Raw genomic sequence first — 27,512 nt, 5'->3', positions numbered from 1 at the left:
GTGTAACTTGCATTTATCGCGATCCCATGCCAAACGTCACAACAAGAGGAAAAAATTGATGTCACAACAAAAATTGAAAGCCTGTCCTTATCTATTTACCGTTTAACATGTTTAAGTTTCTTCTGTTGAACACAAAGATTTTAGGAACAACCAGTAGCCATCTACTTTCAAGTCAACTTGAATTTTTTTTTTTCCAACATAGGCTCATTCTGAAAACGTATTGTGACAAAACAGTGAACGTAGTTTGTTCATTGTCTCATCGTGTACGTCAGAGGATTTGAGAAGCAGAGTGGAGTTGACAGTGATGAAGGGGCTCGAGTCGGTCGAAGAACAGTTGCAAAAAGCAGGTGGGACAAAACAAAATTTGCGGATTCGCAAAAGGAAAAACATAGCTCCTGGGATGTATATATATATATATATATATATATATATATATATATATTTATACACACACACACATTATCAGAATGAGCCTGGGTTGTATTTTCCTACGTACTATGACTATAAGTGACTGATTTCTAACAGTTTTCAAAATATCTTCTTTTGTGTTTAACAGAATCAAAAGTAAGTCATACAACCACTTGAAGGTCAGTGCATTTTCATTTTTTGTGCGCAGTTTCTTTAAATCCAAACAGATTTGTTTAGAACATATGCGCCACCATATTGAAGGCATTATGAAAAGATATTTTTAGGACCATCTGATGTAAGATATTCTTTGAACATTCAAGAAAAAATAACTGTATGGAAGATGGAGAATCTTCAACATTAACGTCACAAGCATCCTGTAAGATAAACGTAGCACATTTTCCTGATGAGATTCTGTCAGTTGTCAAATGGATTCAGTTCCTTGTGCTGTGCAAATCCCTGACGATAGCAAAATAGTTCTTTTCATTCACACTTCTGAAAGTTTGACTTCACCTTCAATGGACGAATAAGATTTTCAAGGCATGCGACACAGGAAATAACACCACAATACCAGCCGTTACTTTGAACATTAATATCTTTTCTTTTTTATTAAGACAAGAACTCTCCATTTTTTTTTGTAAAAATGTCTAATATGAACAAATACAAAATGTGTATGGGAATGTGGATATTTTTTTCTTCATTAATACACAGTAACATTGCCCAAGTACAGCAGAAAGACAAAAAAAAGAACCAACCTAAAAACAATGAATGATAAAAGTTCTCAAACAATCTGGAACCAGAACGAGAAACATGTCAACTTTGAATTCAGATTAGTACATTTTCCCCAACACTCTCTCATGGTATCTTGTAACTATTTTACTTTGTGTGTGTGTGTGTGTGTGTTTGTGTTAAACTGTATAATATAATTCATACGTGTTTGTATAATCTGCTTGTGCCCCTATGAGGGTTAATTTTAGGGGTGAACCTTCATGCTTCATTCAATTTCAAAACTCATAAAATAATTACGTTTCTCATGAGATTGAGTTGGTTTGTCCTTTCCTGTCCTCTCTGTGTGAAGTTGGACTTAAAAAAAGATAATACTTAACATTGTGTACCCTATGTACACATTTTACAGTGCACCAAATAAACAACAACAACAAAAACAAATACATAAAACATGTAGTTCAAATATAAAATTCACCATTTGATTTGAGATCCAGCTTGATCCTATTAGTAATTATTGTCTGATTTCTTAATCATGGGCTTTAACTTTGCATTCTTCCTGAGATGCAAATATACCGTTAATCGTACGTGAACCTGAGACAGGGCTTAAAACGAAACCGTCAAGATCAAATAAACGTTTCAATCAGTAACACTGTTGCACTATCAAACAAGGGGCATTACAAAAGTAATGAAAACAACAAACACAATGACCCGGTTCACATCTCAAAACAAGTAGTCGTATTTGGACACGTTCAACTTGACCTTTTTCGACTTGCTGTACAAGAGACAGACGACAAAAAGAGATCTGCGTCTTCCCATCCAAGTCCTCGAACGCCTAGTAGAGTGGATTAAACCACAGTAATCACATTTAAAACAGGTCTAACATAACAAGTTGAACAAAATGTACATCGGCCCAGTCTAAGTACCACAAAATTAGTATACTGATGTCATGTCTCTCACATACGCGAAAAGAGAAGGGATGTCTGAAATCCTGTTCAGAAGCTGCCAGACCAAAGCTAAATGATGCTCACTAGTTAAGCACAAGCCACACAACTGTATATCTCAACTGCAACGGTAACCATCAAGCTGCAAGACATTCCCTCGGATTTGTATTCTACATAAAAACAAACGTGTCCAAAGTGTTTCCCATGGTTAATGCACATACGCTAAAAGTGGATGCTCGTGTTGTTTCTTCTTTATAAATAAGAAAATAAAGCGAACAAGAGTGTGTTTTCCCCCTCAACCTCGCCGTTTTTACGTACACACTGAGGCTGATTTCAGCAGGGCTAAACTATGGCGTCTAAATTCACTTACACTACAGAGAGAGTCATGAGGAAATGAGAAGAAATACTTCTCTTTAGGAAAAGTACTGTAGACATCTTTAGCCACCTTACGTTACGTACCCTTGACGGGTGCTACGATTGTAGCTAGGCGAAATGTGTTCACAGGAGCGGAGAAAGCATGAGCGTGTTGTTTTTTTTGGTTAGCGTCATGTGTTGACAGCGATTGTAAATATAGGGGAAAATCCACATATGAGGCTAATTACATCAGTTGCCTAAAATATTTGGAATGTTATTAAAAGCTTTTCTGTCTTTTTTATTTATTTTACTGTCCTGGTAATAAAAAACTGCTTGTTTCACTCTCCATTCAAACGAACCTCATTTCAAGCCCAGCAATATTATGCGAAAGCAGGAACCCGGAGGAGCAACTCACAGCAATTATAAACAATAAAACACACATTGTTTACACTTTAAGAGAAAATTATTTCACTGTGATGCTTTTTTTTTTCCCCGCACCAGAGTCTGGGATATTTGGCCAGTCTATATTCAAATACTAATATCACTAGGATAAGCTAGCTGCGATTGCCACCGTTTCCTCTGAGGAAGAACAAACAGGCAATTAACTTGACAGGCAATCATATACCATTACACACTTGTTGGACTGCTTAACATCGATGTCACATCCTCACTGACTCGCCTACAAACGAGACACAAATGCAGATGTTTTTTTTTTCTTTCTTTTTTTGGCTGTTGAAATGTGTTTTAAGGTAGTAAAGTTATAGAAATCAAATCATTTCCACATCTTCCCTCTCTGTACAAACATGATGGTTGCTGCGCTTACCCCCTAACATAACCGACGCATAAAGCAAAAGAAATTTGACACAATTTTAGGTAGTTATTTACGTGTGCTAGAGGGTCACCTTCACCAGCCCTGTGTGGAAAACTACAGCATAAAACAAGAACAGAAAATGTAAGCCACAGCATTTAGACCTTTTTCAGTGATGGCGACTCTCATTTCGATATTATGGCATGTGCGAAAACGTTTCTGGATGAAAATGCTAACAAAACCAAAGACAACGTTATACTGAAATAATAAATACCTGCAAAGGCTTCCCTTACAGAAAAACCCAGCTTTACATATGCCATTACATAGTTAAATCAAATGTGAAATTTGAGGAACTCGTATGAAACACATCTGAGTATGTGTTCACAAATGGGTTTCACCTGAAAATATTCCAAAAATCACCAATTTCACATGATGCTAGCATGTGATCGGACATGTAATGCTCAAGTGGTTATTCTGCAAGGGATTCAGCGATAAGCCTCCATAAGTGCAGAGTAGCAGGAATCATCTGCACCAATGCTCTGTAGTGATGCTTCAAATGTACTGGCACATACTGTACAACTGGAAAAAAAATAGGTAAAGTAATTTCTACTGCAATGCTTGTCAGAATGAAACAGGTGCAACTTTCAGGATCAATTCTCATCAAACTGTTAAGGGAACAGGAAGGAAGGAAACTGCTTGTACTTCCCTTGATGCTGCTGAAGACCTGGGATTGAATGAATCATGTGACTTGGCCTGCTCTTAGTACAGAAGATGGAGATGCCCACAGTGTAGGGGAATGTATTGAGGTGTGCGTTCATGTACCTTCATAGGAAAGCCAAAAGATGTCTCATCAGAGATGAAGGTGTATGTGTGTTTTCGGGGAGGGGGGGTTTAGGGTCGCGTTGTAAATGATAGATGGCGTGTAAAGCATGACTAAGAAAAAAAAATTCAGAACAAGGCACAGAATTTTCTGCAAATGGTTTAAGAAACTAACGAAAAATACCAGCAGTTGGGGAGGTTGCTGTGTGGTGACACTTTCTACACTTATAACTGGCAACGTCTGGTATCCCGCCCCCCCCCAAAGCCCACCCCTGACCCCGCTGTATAACACAAATACCTACATCTTCTCAGCTGCCCGTGTAGCATTCTACGTCATTCAATCCCCAGGAAAGAAACTAAACCAACTGACAAATAAACCAAAACAAAAGAAAAATAAAGATCTCAGTTCCCCCATGCCCCACCCCCTCCCGCCAAAACCAAAACAAAAGCAAATATTAAGAACAACAGAGGCCTCAGGACTCAGATATAGTATTCTTTCTTCTCGTCCGAGTTGTTGTGGCCCCCTTCGGCGTTGATGATGGCCGTGTCGGCATCCGCCGCGTCGTCTGCCCCCTTGGCTTCGTGTGTGAAGTAGGTGCCTGTGTGGGATTCAGAGAAAATGTGTGTTGATAAAAGCAATATCTCCAGCACCTCGGGGCCTCTGATTGATGCAATTGCAAGGTTTTAAAAGAGATTAAAGAGCATCTGGAGCAGCTTCTCTAATTTAGAGTGAGGGTCGATTGCAGGGACTTTACCTGCCAACAAATAAGGCATTAATTTCACCGTGCTGCACTCGGTTGCGTTATACTGTCTTTCATGTGTCAGAACTACAGGTAAGACGTCCCCATGATGGAGACACTTTGATTACAGCGAGGCGAGGCAGATGAAACCTGACCCTCCAGATCGAGCGCTATTAGATAAAACAAACAAGAAAAGCAGCGAAAATCGAGCCTGACACGCACTTGCTAGAATAAACCTGTTATTTGTGTCTAATAATTCAGGAAATTTCCATAAAATCCTCTCCAGATTTGGGTTTAGTTTGACTTTGTGCTTTAGAATTAACCTTGGAAAGTGTTGCAAGGTGGTGGGAATAAGCGATCCACTTCAAACTTCATTTCCGAATGGGATTATTCCCATCCTTGCAGTCTGTGGCGTGATAATGAAGGCAGTAGCCCTGATGAAAAGCGGAGATGCTGTGCCCACTTTATATTACAGAAAACAACAGCACGGTACACTCAGAGGGATAGCGGCCTTAATGCGGTCGTAGCCACGGGCCAATTTAAAGCACCCGCAGAGCTTCGACGCCAGGATGGCTTCTTCGCCAATCCAGAATCTTATCCAAAATAATTAGAAAGTCTATTGACCTTGACAACACGTTGAAAGGAAGTCTGGGGGCTGGGGTGGGGGTCTGAATTACCTTTGTGTCTTGCAAAGTATCGGCCCAAAACGATGAGAAGACACAACATGGCGAAGACCACGACGGCCACCACACCTCCGATAAGGGCATGGTCCATTGATCTCTGTGTTTCTGCTCCTGCTTGGGAATCTGAGAAAAAAAGAGAGTCAAGAGATGCTGTGTTACTGATTGACAACAAACTTAAAAAAGAGATTGTTCACTCAAAAATCCAAATGCACTCTTCACTTGTTTAAACAATTGTAAGTTTCTTTTTCATAAACAAAAAAGACGATAAGAAGAACAGAAAAAAGAAGAAATTTAGAAAATATCTTTCCATTGATCTTTCCATAGTACTACTCATACATTGTAAAATCCAATAAGTTCAGGTAACTCAAACCATTCGAGGAAACCGATTGCAACAATGAGTACTGTGAACTTAATCCATTTGAGTAAACAACGTAAGTTGACCACAGTAAAACCCAATAAATGAAGAGAACTCAAACCAACTGAGTACTGTAAAACCCAATATTCATTCATTCATTCATTCATTCATTCATTCATTCATTTTCTTTATTAATCCGGGGTTGCCACAGTGGAATGAACCGCCAACTTATCCAGCACATGTTTTACGCAGCAGATGCCCCTCCAGCTACAACCCATCTCTGGGAAACCCATCCACACTCATTCACACACATACACTATGGGCAATTTAGCCACGCGAACACATGGAGAACATGCAAACTCCACACAGAAACGCCAACTGACTCAGCCAAGGCTCGAACCAGCGACCTTCTTGCTGTGAGGCGACAGCACTACATACTGCATTGCCTACTAAAAACTAATAAGTTAAGGCAACTCAAACCATTTGAGGAAACCGATTGCTACAAACCATTTAAGTTAAAAACTAATCTATACTAGTACTGTCTACTTACTCCATTTAATTTGAAGTAATGAGGTATTCAATAAACTGTTTACCTTCAACACTGAGTTCAAAACTCTTTTCAAATGAGTAGAATTAACTTTAAGTAAATTTTGAGTTAACTCCACTCATTTCATTTGCTAAAGTTGACTGGTGGGTTTTACAGTATAGGAAATCAATGGGAATTTTTTTTTATATTTTGCCCATTTTTCTACTTAGAAAATATCACCCCATTGATTTCCATAGTACTACTCATAGGAAATCAATGTAAAGATATTTTTCTAAATATCTTCATATGTTTTCAACAGAAAAAGAAACTCAGTGTGTCAATGGTTGCAATCAATCATCATTTTTCTACATACCACCAAATAAATAAATATTTTTTAAAAACAAGTGAAGGGTAAGTAAATGATTAAAGGGCAATGAATTATTAAAGGGTGTTATACATATAATTCACATGACTAGTAACATAATTTGCACATTAGCAATGCATAGCCATTTTAATTAGCTTTAATAAGAAACTGAAAGTATTGCTAAGAACTATTTAAACAGAAACAGAAAAAAACTGAATTTAGTAAACATTGAATTAGTTTGGTATGAACATATAAAGGCTCATAGACAGCGGGACGCTTTCCGCTCATGTTTATCGTCAGCGTTTTTTGAGATGTTTTTCAGCATTCAAACTTTCATCAGCGTTGAGCAGAGTGTAAGTGCAAAATTACCCCCTGACATTAGATGGCACTTAGTGAACTTGCAAGTCATAAAAAGAAATGTGAAATAAAACTAACTATCAAATCCTATTTGCTACTCTCTTCTAGTTGCTGTTGCGTTATAATACAGCTCTTTCTGTTCAGACACCAACGAAAAAAGCAGCTCTTTTGTTTAGTGACAAAGTGTTAAACGTTGATGAAAAACAGGAACAAAAAGCGTACCGGTGTGATTGGGCCTTAATACATATGAATCATAATGTGTGCATCACAATTTGAATACTGGCACACTGCTTTTTCTTCACACTTAAAATGTGAAATGTGAATTGGGCGTTTTGTGCATTTGACGTGCTTTAAACTGCAAAAGAAAGTGGGAAACCTCTAACAAACAGAGCAATGGAAGAGACAGAAAGCTAACAATGATGGAGGTTAATTCAAAGATGATGGCAGCTGGATGTGACCGAATTAAAGGACATTATTTGTGCTTTACATGTATGGCGGGTATTATGATGTGCGTAAAATCGATAAATGTTTTTTTTCGTTTAACTCTTTTTCCAAGAGTTAAGGTGAGAAAAAGCTTCCCTGACATTGATAAGTTTTACGGCTTCCTGTTTTTTGGTGTACTATAGGGGAATCCCTGATGCATGTCCCAAGTGAGGCACATGATGTCAGATGCTCCTGGTAGTGAAATTTGAATCTAACATAGTCGGCTACCTAATATGGTAAATAAATAATTTACATATACAATTTTTATATTTATATATACGTCTTTAAATCACAAAATTGTCCACACATTTCTGGAAATTACCACCACAAAAGTAGCACTTTTTAATCACAAAAAAATGACAAAAGACATCGTGAAAAATTAGGGGGTCTGTATATATTTTTAAAGTATTATGCACCTATTTACCACTTATTTCATGCACTTGCAAATTTAATTACTAAATAAAATAAAATGATATTTTATTAAGCTTATAAGGCATTCAAATGGCAATGTTGAATTCCAAAATAATCTTTAAAACTTCACACACTAGACAATGAACTGAGTACATGGTCTATTAATTCATGGTTTATAAGTATGTTAATATGTTATACAACTATAGTTAAACATACAATAGGTATGCAAGCCGATAAAAATATTTTGTAACATTTACAATATTTTGAATGCAGCCTGCAAGAGAAATTCGAGCATCTTTGAAATCGACCTCTTCAGAATAAGACCTCTAAACTACAGACAGGCACCAACAAACAGAAGTGATGCAAATAGCAAGCGTGGGACTGAAAATGGTTAAACATTTACGAGTGTGACAGTGGAGCTCTGACGACGAGGGCCTTGTTGTTTATATTCTTTTGACAACTACAGTCCTGACTATAACTCAAACGAATCTGGCACAAACTGTGAGCTGTCTGAAGCCCGAGCTGAAGAAATACACTTTGCCCTCAAGACTAAAAGTGCGAATCACAAGCAATTTTTAACAAAGATTTATTCCATTTCACCCACAGAACAAGGCAGGCCTCTGAGGCTGCGCGGCGTAATGATATGTGAAGTTTATTGATCAAGTGTAGGGATCCATGACAACCCAAAGTTAATGCTGGTTTGTGGACTTGATTGGTTCTTTACAGAGCAAAGGAGGAGCAAAATTTTTCATCAATATCTCACACTCGGCTCGGAAATTAAAGAGTTTGAAGAGAAGTGCTGCGAGAAAATAGACAGGAGACATGGCTCTCGAGCTAGCCAATGAAAGACACCAACGATCTCCATGCCATTAATAACCAACATCACGGATTTCTGACATGCTTTTCTGCACATCCAAGGTTGTTTCTTCAACTATGGCCACATTTGTGCATTGTGAGCATTTAGAAATGGTATTTTTTTGGCCCCACAATATTTAATATTTATTTTATATATGCAATAGTTGATCGTGTTAAACAGAAATCTTTTGTGGAAGTGACATCAAGTACTATTGAACAAATCCAGTATATGACTATCTAGCATTTATGCACACCACATAGATGTAGTTAAATGATATTATCATGTATTCTGCATAAGGGAAGTTGAAATTTGCATTTTAATAAATAATTAATTAAGGGCGGCACGATGGCTCAGTGGTTAGCATTGTTGCCTCACAGCAAGAAGGCCGCTGGTTCGAGTCCCAGCTGGGTCAGTTGGCATTTCTATGTGGAGTTTGCATGTTCTCCCTGTGATAGCATGGGTTACCTCCAGCTGCTCTGGTTTTCCCCATAGTCCAAAGACATGCGCTATAGGTGAATTGGATGAACTAAATCAGGGATTATTATTCGGTGGGTCTCAGGGATCCTGCAGGTGGGCCGTGAGATGAACATTAACTCTCAATATTATACTATAAATTTTGGATCATGCTATATTAAAATTATCTTGTTCTCTGATTAATAACTTCAAACTTGGTGCAAAAACAGCCTCATGATCGCGTCAGCAACTAGTACATGTAAGTCTGTTCATTCACAATCTGTGTAAAGTAAAAGTGAAAGTCTCTCTTTGTGTATTTTTGTATTACTATTTAATATATCTGCATAGTTGTCTAAATGAATGTCCTGTGAGCGTTTTATAACAAATGCGCTCCCATCAGTGTTGCGACTTTGTCACTAGACTTAGTGACTTTTCAAACCCCCCAGCGATAAGTTTTCGAAAAAGTGATTAGCAACAAATCTAGCCACTCTTTTTGAGATTTTTATAGAGTGTCAATTGTCCATACTGTAAAGTCCCTACTCTTCTCAACAAGCTACGGGTAACACCGGCCCCTCCCCAGCCTTAGAGCACTGACAGGTGGCCCAGTCAGTCCTCATACAGCAGCCTCTCCCATCAGCAGATCACTCCTCTGCGTACCGACAGCAAATGTTCTAGCACTGGCAGTGTGAAGGTATTTCCCTTGTACAGTCAAACCGATCTGCTTCTCCTTTATTTTAACAATTTGATTTGACCGTTTACTCTTTTCTTGTTCACAATCACAGATATTTTAGTGACAATTTCAGAACTTCAATTTTCAGAACAGAGTTTATTACATCTGAGAGATTACTGCAAATTCACAACACATCTATAATGATATACTGTATTTAAACAGCAATAAATTTAGTTACATTGGCGTGCTTACATAAAGCGTAGTGCAAATATAAATACCCCTTAATTAATCATAGGCTATTAAACAAACAGAAATGGTAAAAAATGATGACGCCAGTAATATGCGAATTAACATATGACGTAATCTAGCCACTTTTAGCAACTTTTTGGGCAGAGCTTGGTGCCTTTTCATTGAAAATAGTTGGCTCCCATACAAGAGGACCTAGTGAGGCTCAATGGTGTTTCTGCCATAGAATGAAAAATAAACTTGCATATGAACTAAATTACCTGTAGTGTATGAATGTGTGTTTCAATGAGTGTGTATAGGGTTTTCCAAGTAGTAGGTTGCAGCTGGAAGGGCCTGCACTTTGTAAAACATATGCTGGAATAGTTGGCAGTTCATTCCACTGTGGAGCTATTTGAAATAGAGACTAAGCTGAAGGAAAATGCATAAATAAATAAATAATAAAATGGCTGACAAAGGATAATTTCATATCTAGTAATTTACGCATACCATGACTAATAATGTTTATTGAATGAAAATAATTTAAAAAATAAATATTTTTTTCTTTTTTCTTTCTTTCTCCTCTTCTCTGAAGGTAAAACAAGGTGAAAATGACTTGTTTCTGTGTGAAATTTTGTATCAGTTTTTATATTTTCTGACAAATCGAAAATGTGAAATCTGTTTCTTTTAATACAACTTATCCGTTGGGATCCCCCAACAGCAAGGAGAACATGCGATCTCTCTGCTACATCTCACGGTCCGTGTAGTGTTTTATCAGCCCGCGGGTTCATCCTCACTCCAAACATCTCACTTGATAAAAAAAAAACACAATGAGAAGGGAAAGGAAGCGAGGGGAAGGATGTCTCGACTGAGCAATCTGACGCTTGGTAATCCAGTCACGAGGAGTTGATCAGCCTTCCCTGTTTACCCACGGCAATCTCCCGCTCTCATCTGTGGCCTGAGCCTGAGAGCCGAGAGGATTTCCTGGGGGAGTTCAAAAAACAAAAAACGGCAGGCCACAACTTATTAGAGGATAACGAAAAGCAAGAAAGCACAGAGCGGTGTGCTTGTACAACATCCCACCCAATCTCACCTCATAAACAACTGTGGTGTGAGGAGGGTGAGGGCGGGATGTAGAGATGATGCTGCCAAACCCAACAAAACATGACTTGATAAACCTAATAGGCTATTTTGACTTTAGATTTCCCCCTTTTTTTCCAGCGGGAGGGAAGGGAGATTCAATTAAAGTCTGAGGGAATCTGCCTGACACCTAATTCACGCTTGTCAAAAAGAAGGGAGGAGGCAAAAGACATGCTTTAACACAGATTCCTATTAAGATGTTAATGTGCACTGGACGGAGGGATAAACAGACTAAGAATGGCAAAGATCTGACTTCCTCTTTGGCCCTGTTTAGACGTGGTAGTAAAATGCACTTTTGATGATATGATCACAAGTGGATGACACTAAATACAGGGGTATAAAATATGTGAAGTTTCGGCCACTTCATGAGTTTGTGAAAGACACAGATTGCAGTATCCATCGGATTGCTTTCGTCATAAATGCTCATGTGGTCGAACTGCTGTCTGAAATAGTAAAATGTTTTGAAGGGGAAAGCTCTCCCTTTCTCATAATACTATCTGTATCATTTCTGTTATCTCAATTTAATGTTCATATGCTCCAAAAAAAAAAAAAAAAAAAAAAAGAATTCAGTGGCTTTACAAATGTCAACACATTAAATGTCTATGCTGCCTTAATAAAATTACTTAATAGAAATACAGTGTGGAATTAAATGCAAACAATTGTTCATTTTGCCTGAATATACAGGATTTAATAACTGCACACTATAATTTATTGATTAAGTTCAGTATACGCTATAGTTCATCATATGATAAGCATTACCTCTACATTCTGTTTATAAATACCATTACAAATTATGTATTCTTGACTTACAAGTACATATATAATGTGCTTAATGATTTCATATTTTGTTATTAATTATTTGTTCATTAATAAATAAATTATTGCATTATTTACAAACCAGTTCTTTAAGAGTTGTTTGTGGTTTTTAAGATAATTTAGAATGAGTACGTAATTGATTAAATAACCCAAATGAACAGGCAAAAAACTTACATTTCAGGCATATGATAAAAGTTACTCTGTATGTTTAAAAATGTTTTATTATAAAGAAAGGCAGAAATTACTTTTTTCTGTGTGAAAAGATGTCTAGATGTAGATGTCTTTATTACATTTATATGTTGCAATTATTGTAGTGTTACCAGTTCTTCTTTTTTCAACTAAGTTGGAATTTTACTACATTCTTTTTTTATGTACTATAGTACATCTTTAGAGACAAGCTCTCAGAATTCATTAATTCCAAATAGAGGTTTATGAATGTTTTATTTCATGTATAGAATGTGCTATCAATCATATGCTGCACATTCCAGTCACCAAAACAAGTGTCACATGATCATACTATCATGTGATGAAAATGTGATCCCTAAATTGTAAAAAAAGGGTGAATTCTAGTGTTTCATATCGCATATATAGCTAAAATCACGAGTAAAACAATATTTTTATGTGCAGAAAAAAGAAAATGAAAAAAGCTTTACATTTCGTGTTTTCTACATTTTAACCTGTGAAGCTCATGTGGTTTTATTGTAAGAATATCTCACGGATAAAATTAATAATTTAATTCTAATTTCATTGTAGTACAATCAAATAATATTTCAGTAAAATATTTTTTAAAAATTCATTCAAATGTAAACTATATACAGTTAAAGTCAAAATGATTAGCCCTTATCTGAATTGTTTTTCTTTTTCAAATATTTTCAAATAATATTTAACAGAGCAAGGGATTTTTCACGGTATGACCAATAATATTTTTTTATGGGTAATGTTTTATTTTTTTAAACATATTTTTCATAAATATTTTTTGATTGTATACAGAACAAACCATACTTTTACAATAATTTGCTTAATTATCCTAACTTGCCTAATTAACCCAGTTAAAGGTGCTGTTTGTAAGTTGTTGACTCTTCTAAAGCATAAAAATAGCATGATATGTTTGTAGATATTTAAGAAACATTCTTGTTTTCTGAAAACAATGCTAAAGTCAGATATTCTGCTTTGAAAATGTGCAATACGTGTCTGTCTTTGCTTTGGTTCTTTTAACCTGCTCAGTGCCACTTTAGCCAATTATATTTCAGCACTTTGGGTTGCCTTGGTGGAAAATGGTCCATTTCATTCATTCATTCATTCATTCATTCATTCATTCATTCAGGAAGGCTTTCCAAGTATGCATCTGCGACTGAAATGTGACCTCCAGTGGACAGTAACAGCCTCAGAAATGAGATGCTGATTCAGAGTTCCACATGGGGTTATTAAATAGCGAATAATATAAATATTATGAATGTAAACATTAGGTGAGCAGGTTACATTGTTTCCTGAGAACACGCTACGTGACGAGATTTGCGGTAATAAGGAATTTGTCTTTTTGCACCAGACAAAACACAATAGAAATTTAAATATAGCCATTCAGAAGCACAGAATACTACACAGCATTCCAGCAAAATAGTAAGGTTTACAATCTAATTTATACATATTAAACCTCTTTAACATTAGTATATGTACATGTTGAATGATTAATATGTTGGATTGCACTGAGTAACTGAAGTTCAATTTCAAGATCTGAGGTGAACTATCTGCAGCTGCTTTCAGTTGTATGGCAATAAATGTCACATACAATAACATTCAAACTCACATTGTTAGCATTAACACCGAATAAAGCACATGAGGTGTGCCTGAGGTGATCATTCTCAGTTTGTTTATTCTCTTGTTCATCTGTGAAAAATAGAAGCTGTTTCTAAAATATACATTTCTGGTGTTGTTTAGGACAAAAACTCCTTTTAAAAAGAAATTTTTTTTTTTCTATCATGTGCTGTTGCTTTTAGCTAGAAAACATTTCAAATGAGCCTTAAATCAGTCTTTAGGCTTGATAGTCAGGCACACTCTTGTTGGTGTCATCAATCTGGCAACCTGCGTTTGAGTGGGATAGTCAGAGGGGAAGCAGAGTGAAAATGTGTTTTGATCCAGGAGTGCAATACCTAGTTCAACCACTGGGTGCCAAACTGACATACTGCATCTTTAAGCTTTTAAATGCCACTTTAAGCCGAATACTAGCATCTTAAAAAATATCTAGTAAAATGCTCTGTCATTTTGGCAAAGATATAATTATATATTTGAAATAGATATATTTAATGAATCAATATATTATCTTGTGAAATAAATCAGCTTGGACACGTGTTAAACAGAATTTGGGGAAAAATAGACAGGGGGGCTAATAATTCAGTAGGGCTAATAATTCTAACTTCAACTGTATACACAAACAAAAGAAAAACAAATATTACTCAATTATTTTGCAATATTAAATGGAAACATACACCTGCCATATGTTCTCCCTCATTAGAAACATCAACAGTGGACAATGGAGATGTTTTTAAACTCCAGGTGAAAGCAGGAATGTGTCTCCCATGTCAACTTGTGATCCGATCGACCTAAAGGGATCTTAATAATAGTTGTAAACAGGGCCTTAAACCTCTTCCCCATCCACTTTGCCACAGGAGGTTTGTCTGCAAGCGCAGATGGGCTTTGGTCATTCTTTCACTGAATGGTTTTGACAAGAATTAACATAACTTAACAAATGGAGTGAAGACAGGGACAGGACTGTCTGTTCCCATCCAGTTTGGAGTGATTTTAATGTCCTCTTTCTCCTCTCCAGCCGGAAGATAAATGAAGGGGTGTGCGGAGCTCAGCAACAGCAATGAGAAAGAAGATTGAGGCCTGCGATCGCGGTGCGCTGGTGTGCCAGGCCGCCCTTAACACAATGACTGAACCCTAATTCAATAAGAGTCCACTGTGAACCAACAGTTTGCCTAATGCGTAATTCGAGAAGCAGATGGTTTAGAAATGAGTAATTCTCAAGCAACCTCCTCTAATCTCAGCAGCCATTTTGCCTCCGGAATATTCAGTAATTCCAAGAAATTGCCATCTTAATGAAACCCTTGAAATTTGCTCTCATCTCAATTTGACTAGACGGAGTCATATAATTACACGTATTGCGTGGTGCTTATGGAAGAATCATTACCATAAACAGTATTCCTGTTTAACGTTTATGACTGCAGAATAAGAGACCGGAATACGCAATTACCCAGTCGGAAGAGTGAAGGAGCGAGAGAGTGAGTGAAAGAATGATTAACTGAGGCTGGATGGAGAGCATACGTACGTTCTCCAGAAAGTGGTATGAGCGGAGTGCCATCGGGCACTGATAAAAGCCGACTTTGATCTGATCCAAATGAACTAAGTCTGAGATGGGGTTGGATTTTTTTCTCTTTTTTTGCATTGGCATTTGTGGGAAGCTCATCCAAGGTCAGGACTAAAGGATAACTTCAATTTGGAGTGTGCTGTTGCATGGCACTGCACCTCCAGCTACTACAACGAATCGCTAGTCGGATCTGACACTCATCCAAGAGTCCGCAGTCTCCAGTCTCTGAAATATCTCTCCTGTGGCGAAGGAGGATTGCTGTGAGCTCTCAGGGTTCACACCTCGGGCTGCTGGAGGTGGTGTTGAGGAATATGAGATGGGAGAGAGACAGAAACGGAAAGAGCTTCATCAGTTACACTAAGCATGCTTTTTATTTATTTATTTTTAACTTGAAATGGGGCAAATCACCTGGCTGGAGTGGATGCCTTCTGCCAAACTACAGCGAGAAGACATGATGAAAGATCCTATCAGCTCTGCAGTTCCGCTGAACAGTTTTTCTGGGAGAAGTGATAATTCTTCGCCACCTGATATGCAGAAAGCTTGAATATTCTCTCATTTCGCATGGGCGCACTCTAATCCAGTTACGTTAAGATGAAGTTATCACACTCAGACACGCAGATCGTTATGTAACTTTTCATTAGATTCCCTGTTTCTTGCCTCGATGTGGTGCACAGCTTTGGCTTTTAAATGGAAAAGAATATCTAATCTACTGCCTTAGCTTTCAGTGTTGTGGAGTAACTAACTAAAAGCAATGACCACCTTTTTTAAGTAGATGAGCTGCAACTGTTGCTTTTTAGCAACAAGCTGAAGTAATAAGAAAGGTATTACTGTTACTAAAACAGTATTACTTTCTACTTTTTTACTCTGCTTATAAAATTACACAATTGAAAGATAAGTACATATATGTGAAATGATCATTTATTGATTCAATAAAATAAATACAAGAAAGAAAGAAAGATTTTCTGCCAGGACATTCATTGTCTTTTAAGCTAACAGATTTTAGGGTACTGTCACCCTTAAATACAACCCAGGCTCATTCTAATTACATACCCCTAAATTCTGGAGCAAGCAAAATATGTCAAGGGCTAAGTTTTTTTTTTTTTTTTGCAGATTTTGTTTTTGTAAATCCACCAGAGGCCGATGTAAATGCTTTTTCAGATCTCAAAATTCTGTTAAGAGTGCCATTCTGTTCTCACGTAAATCCCCTAGAGGCCACTGCCATCTGTACCCCCCATCCCTCCACATTTTGACCACATTTTCTGATTTTACCACAATCTAACAGAGTAAATTCTCTAAAGGTTTGTTAGAGGCTTTACCGCTTCAGTTAAGCAAAAGAAAAAATGCAGAGTTAAATGATAATAAAAAAGATCCGAGTTTACCTTTGCTGGATTTCAGGATGATTTCCTGGCATGCTGATGTTGCTTTAGATTTGTAGTTTTTTTCAGCTATTTCCTTCCCATACGTTTTATGGTCTTTTTGTCTTGACATCAAATGTAAATCTTCTTTTTCTCTCAGCTGTGGCCATTTTATTATAGTTTAATCTGACAGACGCCCCAATGGAAGATGATGCATTTTTTTTACTGTGAATCAGTTACTTTTAAAATGTGTGCGTATGCATCATGCATCACACACCAACATTAATTCTGATGGGATATTTTCCAAAAAAAAAAAGTCCCTCAATCACATCCGCATCTCGTTTTAATAGTCAACGAAAATGTCAGTATATTTTTATTATAGTTGTCATCACCATTACATTTTTTTAAGTTTTCATTGTAGAAACTTGTTCGTCACAAAAATGATGACGAAATTTTTTTGTCAACGAAATTAACACTGATACCGCCCTATAGTGTTCGTTTTAAAAATAAAATGCAGCCATACATACATCTGGCTACATAATTCACGGTCTCCTGTAATTTATATAGGGCTACCTTTTTAGAATAATAAACAATACAATGCAATCCATAATAATGAAAATGCAGAGATTAAAAATTCTTTTTAAGAATTAAAGAAGTCATTTATAATCTTACAAAAGTTCTTCTATTTTCAGAGATGATTTCTTTAATAAACATGAAAACAATTTTTTTTAAAACATTAAAAAATGTTCTGTTCCAAAACTTTTAAACAGTATTGTATTTACAATAACATACATCAAAGATGTTGTCTTCAGTACAATTGTGTGTGCATGTCTGTAAACACAAATTGCCTGTCTCAAAGTTCTGCAGTTAACTTAAATGTTTGCTTCATTTTCTATCTAAAAAGTGTAGTGTCACTATAGTTTATCCTATATCCCATAGTAATTTAAAAACCACTACTGTGGGTTTGTTTCAGCTGCAGAGTTTCAAAGTGGAGCCACTGGGCAGAAAACACAAATCAAAGAATACTGATGTAACAGGCATGCCTAACATCCTTCCATCACTGCTCAGCTCTATTTCACACACAAGCACAAAGCGAAGCCCAAACCCAAAGCTGACATTTAATTCTGCTGTTCAAAGTCTAAATGAAGACAAAAGGTGGAGAAAAGAGAATGAGAGCAAACAGAGCTCTGCATGATGCCAAGACCTTGAGTTATGAGCGAAATACCACAAGCAAAAGCAATCTGGACAGAAAGAGGACAGAACGTGTCTCTGAGGGGCTTGAGGTGAAGACCCTGAGGGCTGAAGTGCCGCAACACATCTTTTCTTCCAGAAGTCATGCTTGCTGGTTTGAGGAAATCTCCCAAGACAATAAAGTGTGATATCTGGATTGACTTCAGAGGGTCATCTGTCCCATCAACACCGCAGTCTCAGATTCTCGGTCAAAAACAATGGTACAGATGAGAATGTGGCCGCAGGGGTGCAAGTAACCTCGTCTCTCGTGTGGACACCCAGATATTATTGATTCCACTCTTTTGTCTCCATCGGTGTTGACATTTCCAACAGTGGAAGACTTTTAAAGAATGACCCAAAATAAGCCTTTTCTGTGTCTTCGTGCTATCTTCCTATCATCTCTTCCTTTTCAAACCAGTACTAGCGCATCTTTTTGAAAGCAGACAGGAATAACAACAATCATCGACAAGAACAGACAGCAGAACTGGGGTTTCGATCCTGTTGGCCATGACAAAAGGTTAGAAGCACGCAGCTCATATTCAGACTGTTGAAAGGCAGTTGGAGAATGGCGAGCGCTGTCGGTTTACGCCTCACTGTTCATAGCACAGGTGCGAGGACGAGATATGCTGCCGTTTTCTTCATGAGTTGAGCCGGTGGCTGCACTTGATCCTGCACTCATAGTCAATTACCTCACTTCCTCAGGAAAAAGCTTCTGTTGTTTTATCGTCCCGGACTCAGGCGGTCATTGCCCACTTCTAATAAGTTTCTCAAAAAAAGCCCAAGCGGCTATAGATACTGTGCTCCAGTGGAGATTTGAATTTAACTTTGCTGTGGCTCACTGGGTGTCCACATACAGCAATGATTATTGTTTTATTTATTTATTTTTGACTTACTTTAATTTTAGGAAGTTTCTGTAAAAACAGGCATAGTTCACCTGAAAAATGTTTATTTCTTTAAATATACACTATATTATACCATATTATAGTTTACACAAACATACTATTAGGCAATTCAATATTTTTTTCCTCAACAGAACATTCAAGAAGATTGTTAGCTAAAAGCCAATTGTTACTTTTATTTGAGAGTAAGAAAAATATATATTTATTGTATACATATACATACATACACCGGCTACTTTATGAGGTACACCTGTCCAATCGCTTAACACAAATTTTTTTATCAGTCAATCACATGGCAGCAGCTTAATTCATTTAGGCATGTAGACATGGTCAAGACAATCTGCTGCAGTTCAAACCGAGCATCAGAATGGGGAAGAAAAGTGATTTAAGGGACTTGGCATGGTTGTTGGTGCCAGAAACTGCTGATCTACTGGGATTTTCAAGCACAGCCATCTCTAGGGTTTTCAGAAAATGGCCTGAGTTCACTGTACTCAAATGGCCTCCACAGTCACCAGACCTTAATCCAATAGAGCACGTTTGGGATGTGGTGGAATGGGAGATTTACATTATGGATGTGAAGCCGACAAATCTGCAGCAACTGTGAGATGCTATCATGTCAATATGGATCAAAATACTCTGAAGAATATTTCCAGTACCTTGTTGAATCTATGCCACAAAGAATTAAGGCAGTTCTGAAGGCAAAAGAGAGTCCAACCTATATAGTCTAACACTTCATATATATATGAAGAGTTCAGATGCAAAAACCTCTAAATGCCATTTGAAATTTGCATTGAAATGAGCAGTTTTCTTACAGTAAAATCCTATGTTTATTTTAATTCAGTGGTTCTCAAACTGTGGTATGTATACCGCTACTGGTACGCGGGCTTCCTTCTAGTGGTATCGGCGATATCAAATGTGTCATTTGTACATGCTACATATATTTCAAAATTCATCAAAAATTATTTTTATATGAATTAGACATATAATATTAGTTAATATATGACATATAGCCTATATTTCTGAGGTCCAGGTAACATTTCCAGGTGGTGATAAATTGACTATATTTTAACACTTTACATTTAAGAATAGCACTGTTTTTTTAAGAACATTAACCTACCATTTTTAACTTTTAAAAGCATTTTTAATGTAAGTATTGACATTTTCAGTTTTTTATTTGTTTCTTTTTTTTTACATATAAGCACACTACAGTGTTAACGTTCAGACTATGTACAATGTTTAAAATGGCTGACAATAATAAATATTCTTAATAATAGAAATTAATCTGCCACGTTTTAGAACTGCAGAGCTGTAGCTGCTTTACTTGGCTTATTACACTACTGTATTTCAATACTGCTCATTATGGTGGTACTTGAAGAGACCATTTTTTTTCATTCAACATTTTTGAAGGAAATTTCACACTGCTTTTAGAAGTTTTCAAATCTAAACTCTTCATATATATATATGTGTGTGTGTGTGTGTGTGTGTACGTGTATTTTTTGTGTGTGCATATACTGTATGTGTGTGTGTGCGTGTACTGTATATGTATTTATTATTATTTACAATTATTACATTTAATACACATCCTCAGTAAACTCCAAGAGCCATGTGTATTACATTTAGGTTGTCTATATATTTTTTTCAACCAAAAAAAAAAATGTTAAGATAATGGTTTCAGTTAAAAACCTTTTCTAATGTTTAGCTGCAGAAACAACAACAACAACAGCAAATTAGACTGAATAAATTAACATCAAACATTTCAGTTTGGGAGAACAATCCCTTTTAACAACATCTTTCATGAAGTATTTTTCCAGCCCCATGTGATGGCATGTTTTTTCTACAACTATCATACTGAACTGCATCATCACCATAAATGAAAGCGTCACGATTTGGCCAATCATGAAAATCACCAAAAAGAAACACTCTCATAATCAAACATCTGCAATGAAGGACTGATTTGCAATGATGTAGCTGGTAGATCATATCATTCATAGCAATGCAAAAGGCCATTTGTTGCTCTGTCTATTGTCCTTCATGTTTTAATAAAGTTTAAGCCCTCTATTCAGAAATCTCATTAAATTCTGCCAGCATTTGCTCACTCACAAAACTTCCACATCAAAATTCTCCTTTGGGAGAAACACAAGAAGGGAGGCTATGTTCAATAAACCTCCAATCACGTGTGATGTACTGACAGTAGAAACCAAACACCCCAAATCTTGCCTCAAATCAGATGGAAGCATCATAAAAAGCTGGTTACTGTGCATCAGGCTTATCTGCTTTGACTTTGAAAAGAAGGGAACGTCTGTGGCAATTTTCTTAATTCTTCTTTCTCCGTATGCCATTTTCATGATGGATGGAAATGTTCCTTCACTCTACATGGGGAGATAAAATACTGCACTTCATTGCATTTTACTTTTACTTTCAAGTATTGCGCTTAGACTAAGTGATAGGTAAAGAAAAAGATGTGCAAGACTGAATGGTGGCTTTCAAAAAGAAAATAATGTGACAACAGCGAGTGGTGTGCAAGGTGCTTGTTGACAGACTTCCCAAGACGCTTTGTGTTAATGTATTTTCTCTCTCCGCATTGAGACAATGAAACCGCCTTTAAAAACGACAGGGTCACCCCTTTCACGCAAACCGAACCCATCGCACTCATTCAAGCGCAATCGATTTGACAAGGAGGGAAAAGTCTACCCTCTGGGCAACCGAAGTGTCTCATTTCAAAGGATGTGTTGATTTCAAAGACAGCAGATCTTCTAATTAGATCCTCTAATCTTGTAATTAAGCAAAAGTGATTGCCATGGTGAAAGTGTGAGCAGATTGGAATGAAATGACTCTGCTCTTGGGCCTGTGGTCGGATGGATCGCAGATGTGTTATTGCAAGCCCTGTCTATATTTACCTGTTCCTTCAGCCCAGGAGCAGCAGTCCTGTGCTGTAATGGAAATGTAATTAAAAATCTCATTGACCCCCTGTGTTGCCGTCACCCCGAACGGAGGCTTATGTGCAATTTTGCTATAGCCACTTAGAAGTACTGTGTATACAGTGGACAAATTGGATTTGAATGCATTTTACCTGGAGGTATTTCTATAAACAGGAAGTTATTTTGTCCTTTAAGGGCAATGCATATCGGCATATTTAAGAAGATGCTTTCATTTTGGTAAACAGTTCAAACTAACACAGCTGAATTTCCCAAGCAATGTTTAAATGAGAAAATCAATCATGTTCCCAGAGACAAAATGAACTCAAAGTCATGAACAGAAAGATTTAATCGCCCTCACCCCCCCCCCCCACTCTCTCTCTCTCTCTCTCTCGTAACCTTTTTGTTTCCTTCTGCATTGCCTGTATGAAGAAGCTTGAGATAAAGGGTGTCTCGGGTTCCTTCAGACAAATCATTATGATTAGCGATTACACTCAAGCGTGGCCTATTGTTGATGACAAACACCGGTTATATTCAATTCAATTTCCACTCAATTTCCTCTGCTAAAATCTCCGGGGCCGCTCCGAAAGGTTTCCACTTAAACATATTAACAACGTAATTATTTCAAAACCAATGTCATGATGGCGACTTAAGACCAAAGCAGAGCAAGTAGAAATGGTCCCACGAGAAGTTGAGGAATGTCTCCAGGTCAGTGTAATATACGTTACTGTGGTAAGCACCCACCTCAAGTTTCGACACGTGCTGCAGCCTCCGCAGATTTATAGGTACATTACACAGAGGCGGACAGAACTGGGCCACGGGGGGCGTTCGGAGGCAGGACATGGAATGAGGGCAACCTTTACAAGCTGCTTAGATGCCACAGATTTTGAGCTTGACAGGTGTGCCTGAGGCATACTCGCAGACAACGAACCAGATCCTGTGGTTAAGAGATGCTTGATCATTTGTACTTTCAGTACGGCCATGTTTTTGCCTCAGCTTCTCCTCGTCTGCCCTTCAAACATCAATAAATCCTCAGGCTGCTTCGGCTGCTTTTGTGGACTAACTCGCATTCACAACAATCCAGCATTATGCAAATCTGGGAACAACACATTCGACACAAGGGACTCATGTTGTTCCATTCTGTGAGAAGCAGGGGAAGTGAAGTTTGTCAGAGCTAATCCAGGATAAGATGTCCCTTCCAGGGAACCGTACAAAGCCACGGGCGAGATGGGTGTATTCCTCAGATGCCACTTCCCTCATTTCCCTCGAGCTTAGGGATCAGTGTTAATTCTTCCCCCTTAGTCGCCAGGAAACCGACAGAGCCAGACAGCATCCGATCGCCTCGGGCAGAGCGCAGGCGCAACGGGCCGAGGTCAGCCATGGAGCAGAGATCTGCCTCCTGCTTTCTCTCTTACATTATCAGAGCTGTCGAATAAATGCCTTTGAATTCTACAACCAGTCCTATGACGGTAGGGAGAAGGCGATGAAAAAAATGTCATGCAATGTCTTGTAAGGTGAACGTATCTTGCGGAGCCCCCTGGAACCTACTTTTGTGTGGCTTCTAGCGAACTTCTGTTGCTTTGAGGGCTAACGGAGCGAGGCTCTATCTCCAGCACAGCAGGTATACCCCTTCCTAGTGGTGTAAATGAAAACCTTTGGCTGGTTGACTGGAGGAAGCCTGCACAGGTGTCCATCTAATACAGTCTTCACATGAAAGGGGAAGTCTGCTCTAACTTCAATGCATGGGCTGGAGAGAGAAAAGGTTTCCGTGCTCTCACCATGAGCTTTTTGCCTGTCTATAGTTATATAGACAGAAGGAATGTGATTATAGATGTTTAAACATTTATTTTGTCCTCAGCCACCTGGACTACTAAGAGTAGTATTTCATCTGAGACTTAATTGATGCTCAAGGACAATTAATTGCAAGGCAAAAGAGGCAGGATGGACAACATAGTTTCCCTTTATAATATAACTTAATAATAGAGCTAATGCACCATTTGTGCAAACAATTTTCAACAGGCAACTCTTGTAAGTGAAGGTGGAAGAGGCAGTCTTTAAAAAATGAAAATTGTGTTAGAGACGTGGTTAGGGCACAATGCCAAGTAACTACTCTCTCTCACCATCTCCATGGAAATGAAATAACAGTAACAGCGACAATAATAATACATAAATAAATAAAACATCAATTAGGTCTGAAGTTCTCAACTTTTGTTACTTCAGGCTCACGTCCTTCTCTGGTAAATTTTGCAAAGCCCCCCTACGGCTGACATTTCTGATTATACACGAAGAGAAAAGTGCTTTTTAAAAAGTGATTTTTTTTATTTTATTAATAAAACATTTGTTTTGCCTTAATCATTTTTTTTTCTTCGTCTACTGCATGCTATAAAAAAACATAGATATATACACTACATATTGCATACAGACCCTGAGCATGTGTCAACAGTGTCGCCACATTCGTACAGTGTTCCCAGAGCAAAAGTCATTCAACCACACTAGTCAAGACAAATGCTAACGTAAAGATGCTGGACTTTTGCGCTGTGTATGGGTGTAGTGGCTAGCAAAAAAAAAAAAAAAAAAAAAAAAAAAAACTGCATAAAGGCAGAACATTTCAAAGTTAAGATTTCAGTTTTTAAAGTTTTTGTATGTTACAGACTTTTTGTTGTCAATGCCAGTGCGGTCACTTATCCATTGATGTAGATAAGTGATGTAAAATTATAATTTTCGTAATTAAAAAAAAAAAATTTGCATACTGACCACCGGGAAAACTCTCGATCATAGATATATGTATATATATATATCTGGCTTTTGGTGGCCAGGCCTCCACTGCACCTTGGTCCCACATTCATTTCAAAGTAGCGCTACCCGGTACTAAAATGGCAGCTCCACTGACGCATTCCTTCCAATAGACAACAATAGCGTAGGCGACATCTAATGTAAATGTCTATGTAAAAAATATATATTAACATTTAAACAAACTTTAAATAAAGCTATATGTTGTAACTTAAAAAAACTCTGTTCAATTCAAACATTTTTATAATAATAGGTACAGTATATACATGTATGGATTTAAAGCTCAAACTTCACACATATAATTATAACTTCAGAGAACTTATTGACTGAAAATGAACATGCCATATACAACAGGGCAACAGGAATAAGCCAAAAGACCCATTAAACAATCACTTAACTGGACTGAATGAATAGCTACAATCCATATAGCATGAACATATGAATATAAAATACACAAAATACACTACAAATCTGATGAAATGCATCAATCTAAAGACAGCTCATCGCATTATGACACCATTGCTCAGCCAGAGTGCATCTTGATAGCAAGATATGCCTGTTGTAAAATACTCACAGAACATTGATTTAGACAGCTATGTGAATATAATGCGTTCATGCAAAAATACAAAGAGAGCACGCATAGTTTTGATTCAATAAGGGACATACACAGGGCTAATGTAGGACTCACTCAGGCACACAGGAGTTGGCTATTTTCTATTACTCTAATCTCCTTTCCCTTTACATTAGCATGATGGTTTGCTTTATGCAACTAAAAGACGCTAGCATGCAGCAGTTCTGAGATTTGAGCCACTGTTAACTCTGTATTTAACAGTGCAATGAAGCCTGTTGCACCGAGTCTGAAGCAGAATCAATCTACACAACAGAGGCCACATTAATAATGAAATGAAACAATTCTAGCATAATATTTAAATTAAATTTAGGCTTATCTTGCAGCCCACCTGGAGGATCACTTACGGTTATGATACAGCTAGAGAGGCTGGACTAAACAGGAACGAGATGATATGGGCTGAACAGGGTTGTGTCCTGACTGGATGTGCATTAAAAAAATTTACTTTTCTTGCATAATTAAATGATCAAATTAACTTATCAAAGTCCAAATACATATATAAATATAAATCTTATTCTTAATTAGGCAAATATCTTTGTCTGCTGGGTGATCAAGACAGCCTCAGACTCACATTATTTCAACCTTCCAGGGGTGTTTCCAAAAACCTTTGTTAGCTAACTAAAGTTGAAAGTTCCTTTGTTACAAACATATAGTTCACATATAGTATAGTATAAACATATAGTATATTGATTTGATGTTTCCTAAATCTGTTGTTCGCAACCTGAATTGCAAACTTCTACGCTTGCAACTACACCTCTAGAGCTGTAGTTAGAAGCATAGTTCCTGGCTGTGTTAATCACGGATATCCCCCCTATGCCATAGGAACATTCTAACATTTAAACCTGGAATTATTTAAAAAAAATAATAATTAAGTCATCTCTCTTAGGTGTAATTTGCTCTCAAAGAATTTTACAGTTCAGTTTTAGCAATCTTCATATTGCTATAGTGCACTTTAAAATCATTTATGCCATTTTGAACACAGCCGTGGCTCATGACTACACCCACATGGAATCTGTGTGAGCAGAATTCCGCGGATTTTTAGCCCATCATTGATTCAGTGTTTTTGCTTGTATAAATGTGTGTAAATTTGTATTTATTCAGTTATTTAGTTATTGATCATTATTGATCAAAATAAAAATACTAATTTGATTTATTTACAATACAGTTTTTAAAGTAATATTCCATGTCTTTTAGTAGATATGTTATATAAGAGACTTGCTTTGTTGACCAAATAAGCGGATCTAATTGGATTTGCATTGTAAACATTAAATAAAGGTATTACCTTTTTAATTCATATATTAAGGTTTTAGTTAAGATACTCCTAAAATCAGCAGATATTTACCAGAATTCTGTCCAGAATTAGCAAAAAAATCCGCAAATTCTATCTGCCTCTACTTATGATGAAAGCTATAGGTGATCTATCATTTATTACATCTCCAAAGCTCCAAAAATATTGCATACATTAATGCTTTTAATTTTTTGCAGGATATTTATTAAATCTATCTGTACTGTATATTACATGGTCCTGTTGGTTAGAACATTTCTGCAAAATGTTTGATATGGTAAAAGTAGACTTTTCAAAAAAAATAAAAATAAACAATTAAATAAACAATATCTTACTTATAATAATAATAATAATAATAATAATAATAATAATAATAATAATAATAATAATAATAATAATTACTAATATTATTATTAAGTATGATTTCTTTCATTTCTTAATAAATAGCCTACTGTAAATTAGGCCTACAACCATTAACAATTTATATGATTTATATATGAGATTAGTATACGTGTTAGCTAAGTGCACATATTTCAATTAATATGGAAAGCGAGAGCATGTTTTTACCAAAACTAAAATTGAATTTTTTTTTTTAATGCGCGTGCGTGTAAAACAATATAATTCACACAATAAAATGATGGGCTTTTTCTCTAAATGAAGTAGTTACTCCACCCTGTTTAGAGCATCATTATGGATGTTTTACGTTATGACTAATGTAGTTCGAATGACGGATCTGCGGCACAGCAACTACAGTTTTGAGAAACACTCGTCACTACATCATTCTTTTCCCAAACGTTGCATCGTACTATGATAGTTCAGGTGCGAGTTATGTCGTTGTTTGAGAAACACACCCCAGAATGGCCCATGTGAGCTGTCCCTACTTACAAGTCAGTGGAGGAGGGTGCTGAGAAGAGAGA

At 37.0% G+C, this 27,512-nt stretch overlaps 1 protein-coding gene across 10 annotated transcripts in view; it reads right to left on the bottom strand.

Annotated features, from left to right (window-relative positions):
- Positions 1–982: 982 nt before the first annotated feature.
- The window catches only part of cadm1a (cell adhesion molecule 1a), a 462,767-nt gene continuing 436,237 nt past the window's right edge, over positions 983–27,512 (bottom strand). For 8 of the 10 annotated variants that reach the window (NM_001113551.3, NM_001444012.1, NM_001444015.1 and 5 more), the window contains 2 exons: positions 5,471–5,599; positions 983–4,652 (listed from right to left, as the gene is read on the bottom strand). In NM_001113551.3, coding sequence (NP_001107023.3) covers positions 4,534–4,652; positions 5,471–5,599 — 248 coding nt within the window. In that variant the 3' untranslated portion in view covers positions 983–4,533. Of the gene's footprint in view, positions 5,600–27,512 lie in introns of all 10 variants that reach the window. The other 2 variants (NM_001444019.1, NM_001444014.1) reach the window with 1 other exon arrangement.

Source organism: Danio rerio, chromosome 21, assembly GCF_052040795.2.
Source record: "Danio rerio strain M-AB ecotype USA chromosome 21, GRCz13ab, whole genome shotgun sequence".
NCBI classification, from domain to species: Eukaryota; Metazoa; Chordata; class Actinopteri; order Cypriniformes; family Danionidae; genus Danio; species Danio rerio.
Note: the sequence above shows the minus strand (reverse complement) of the source record. Positions and strands in the feature narration are given on the sequence as shown.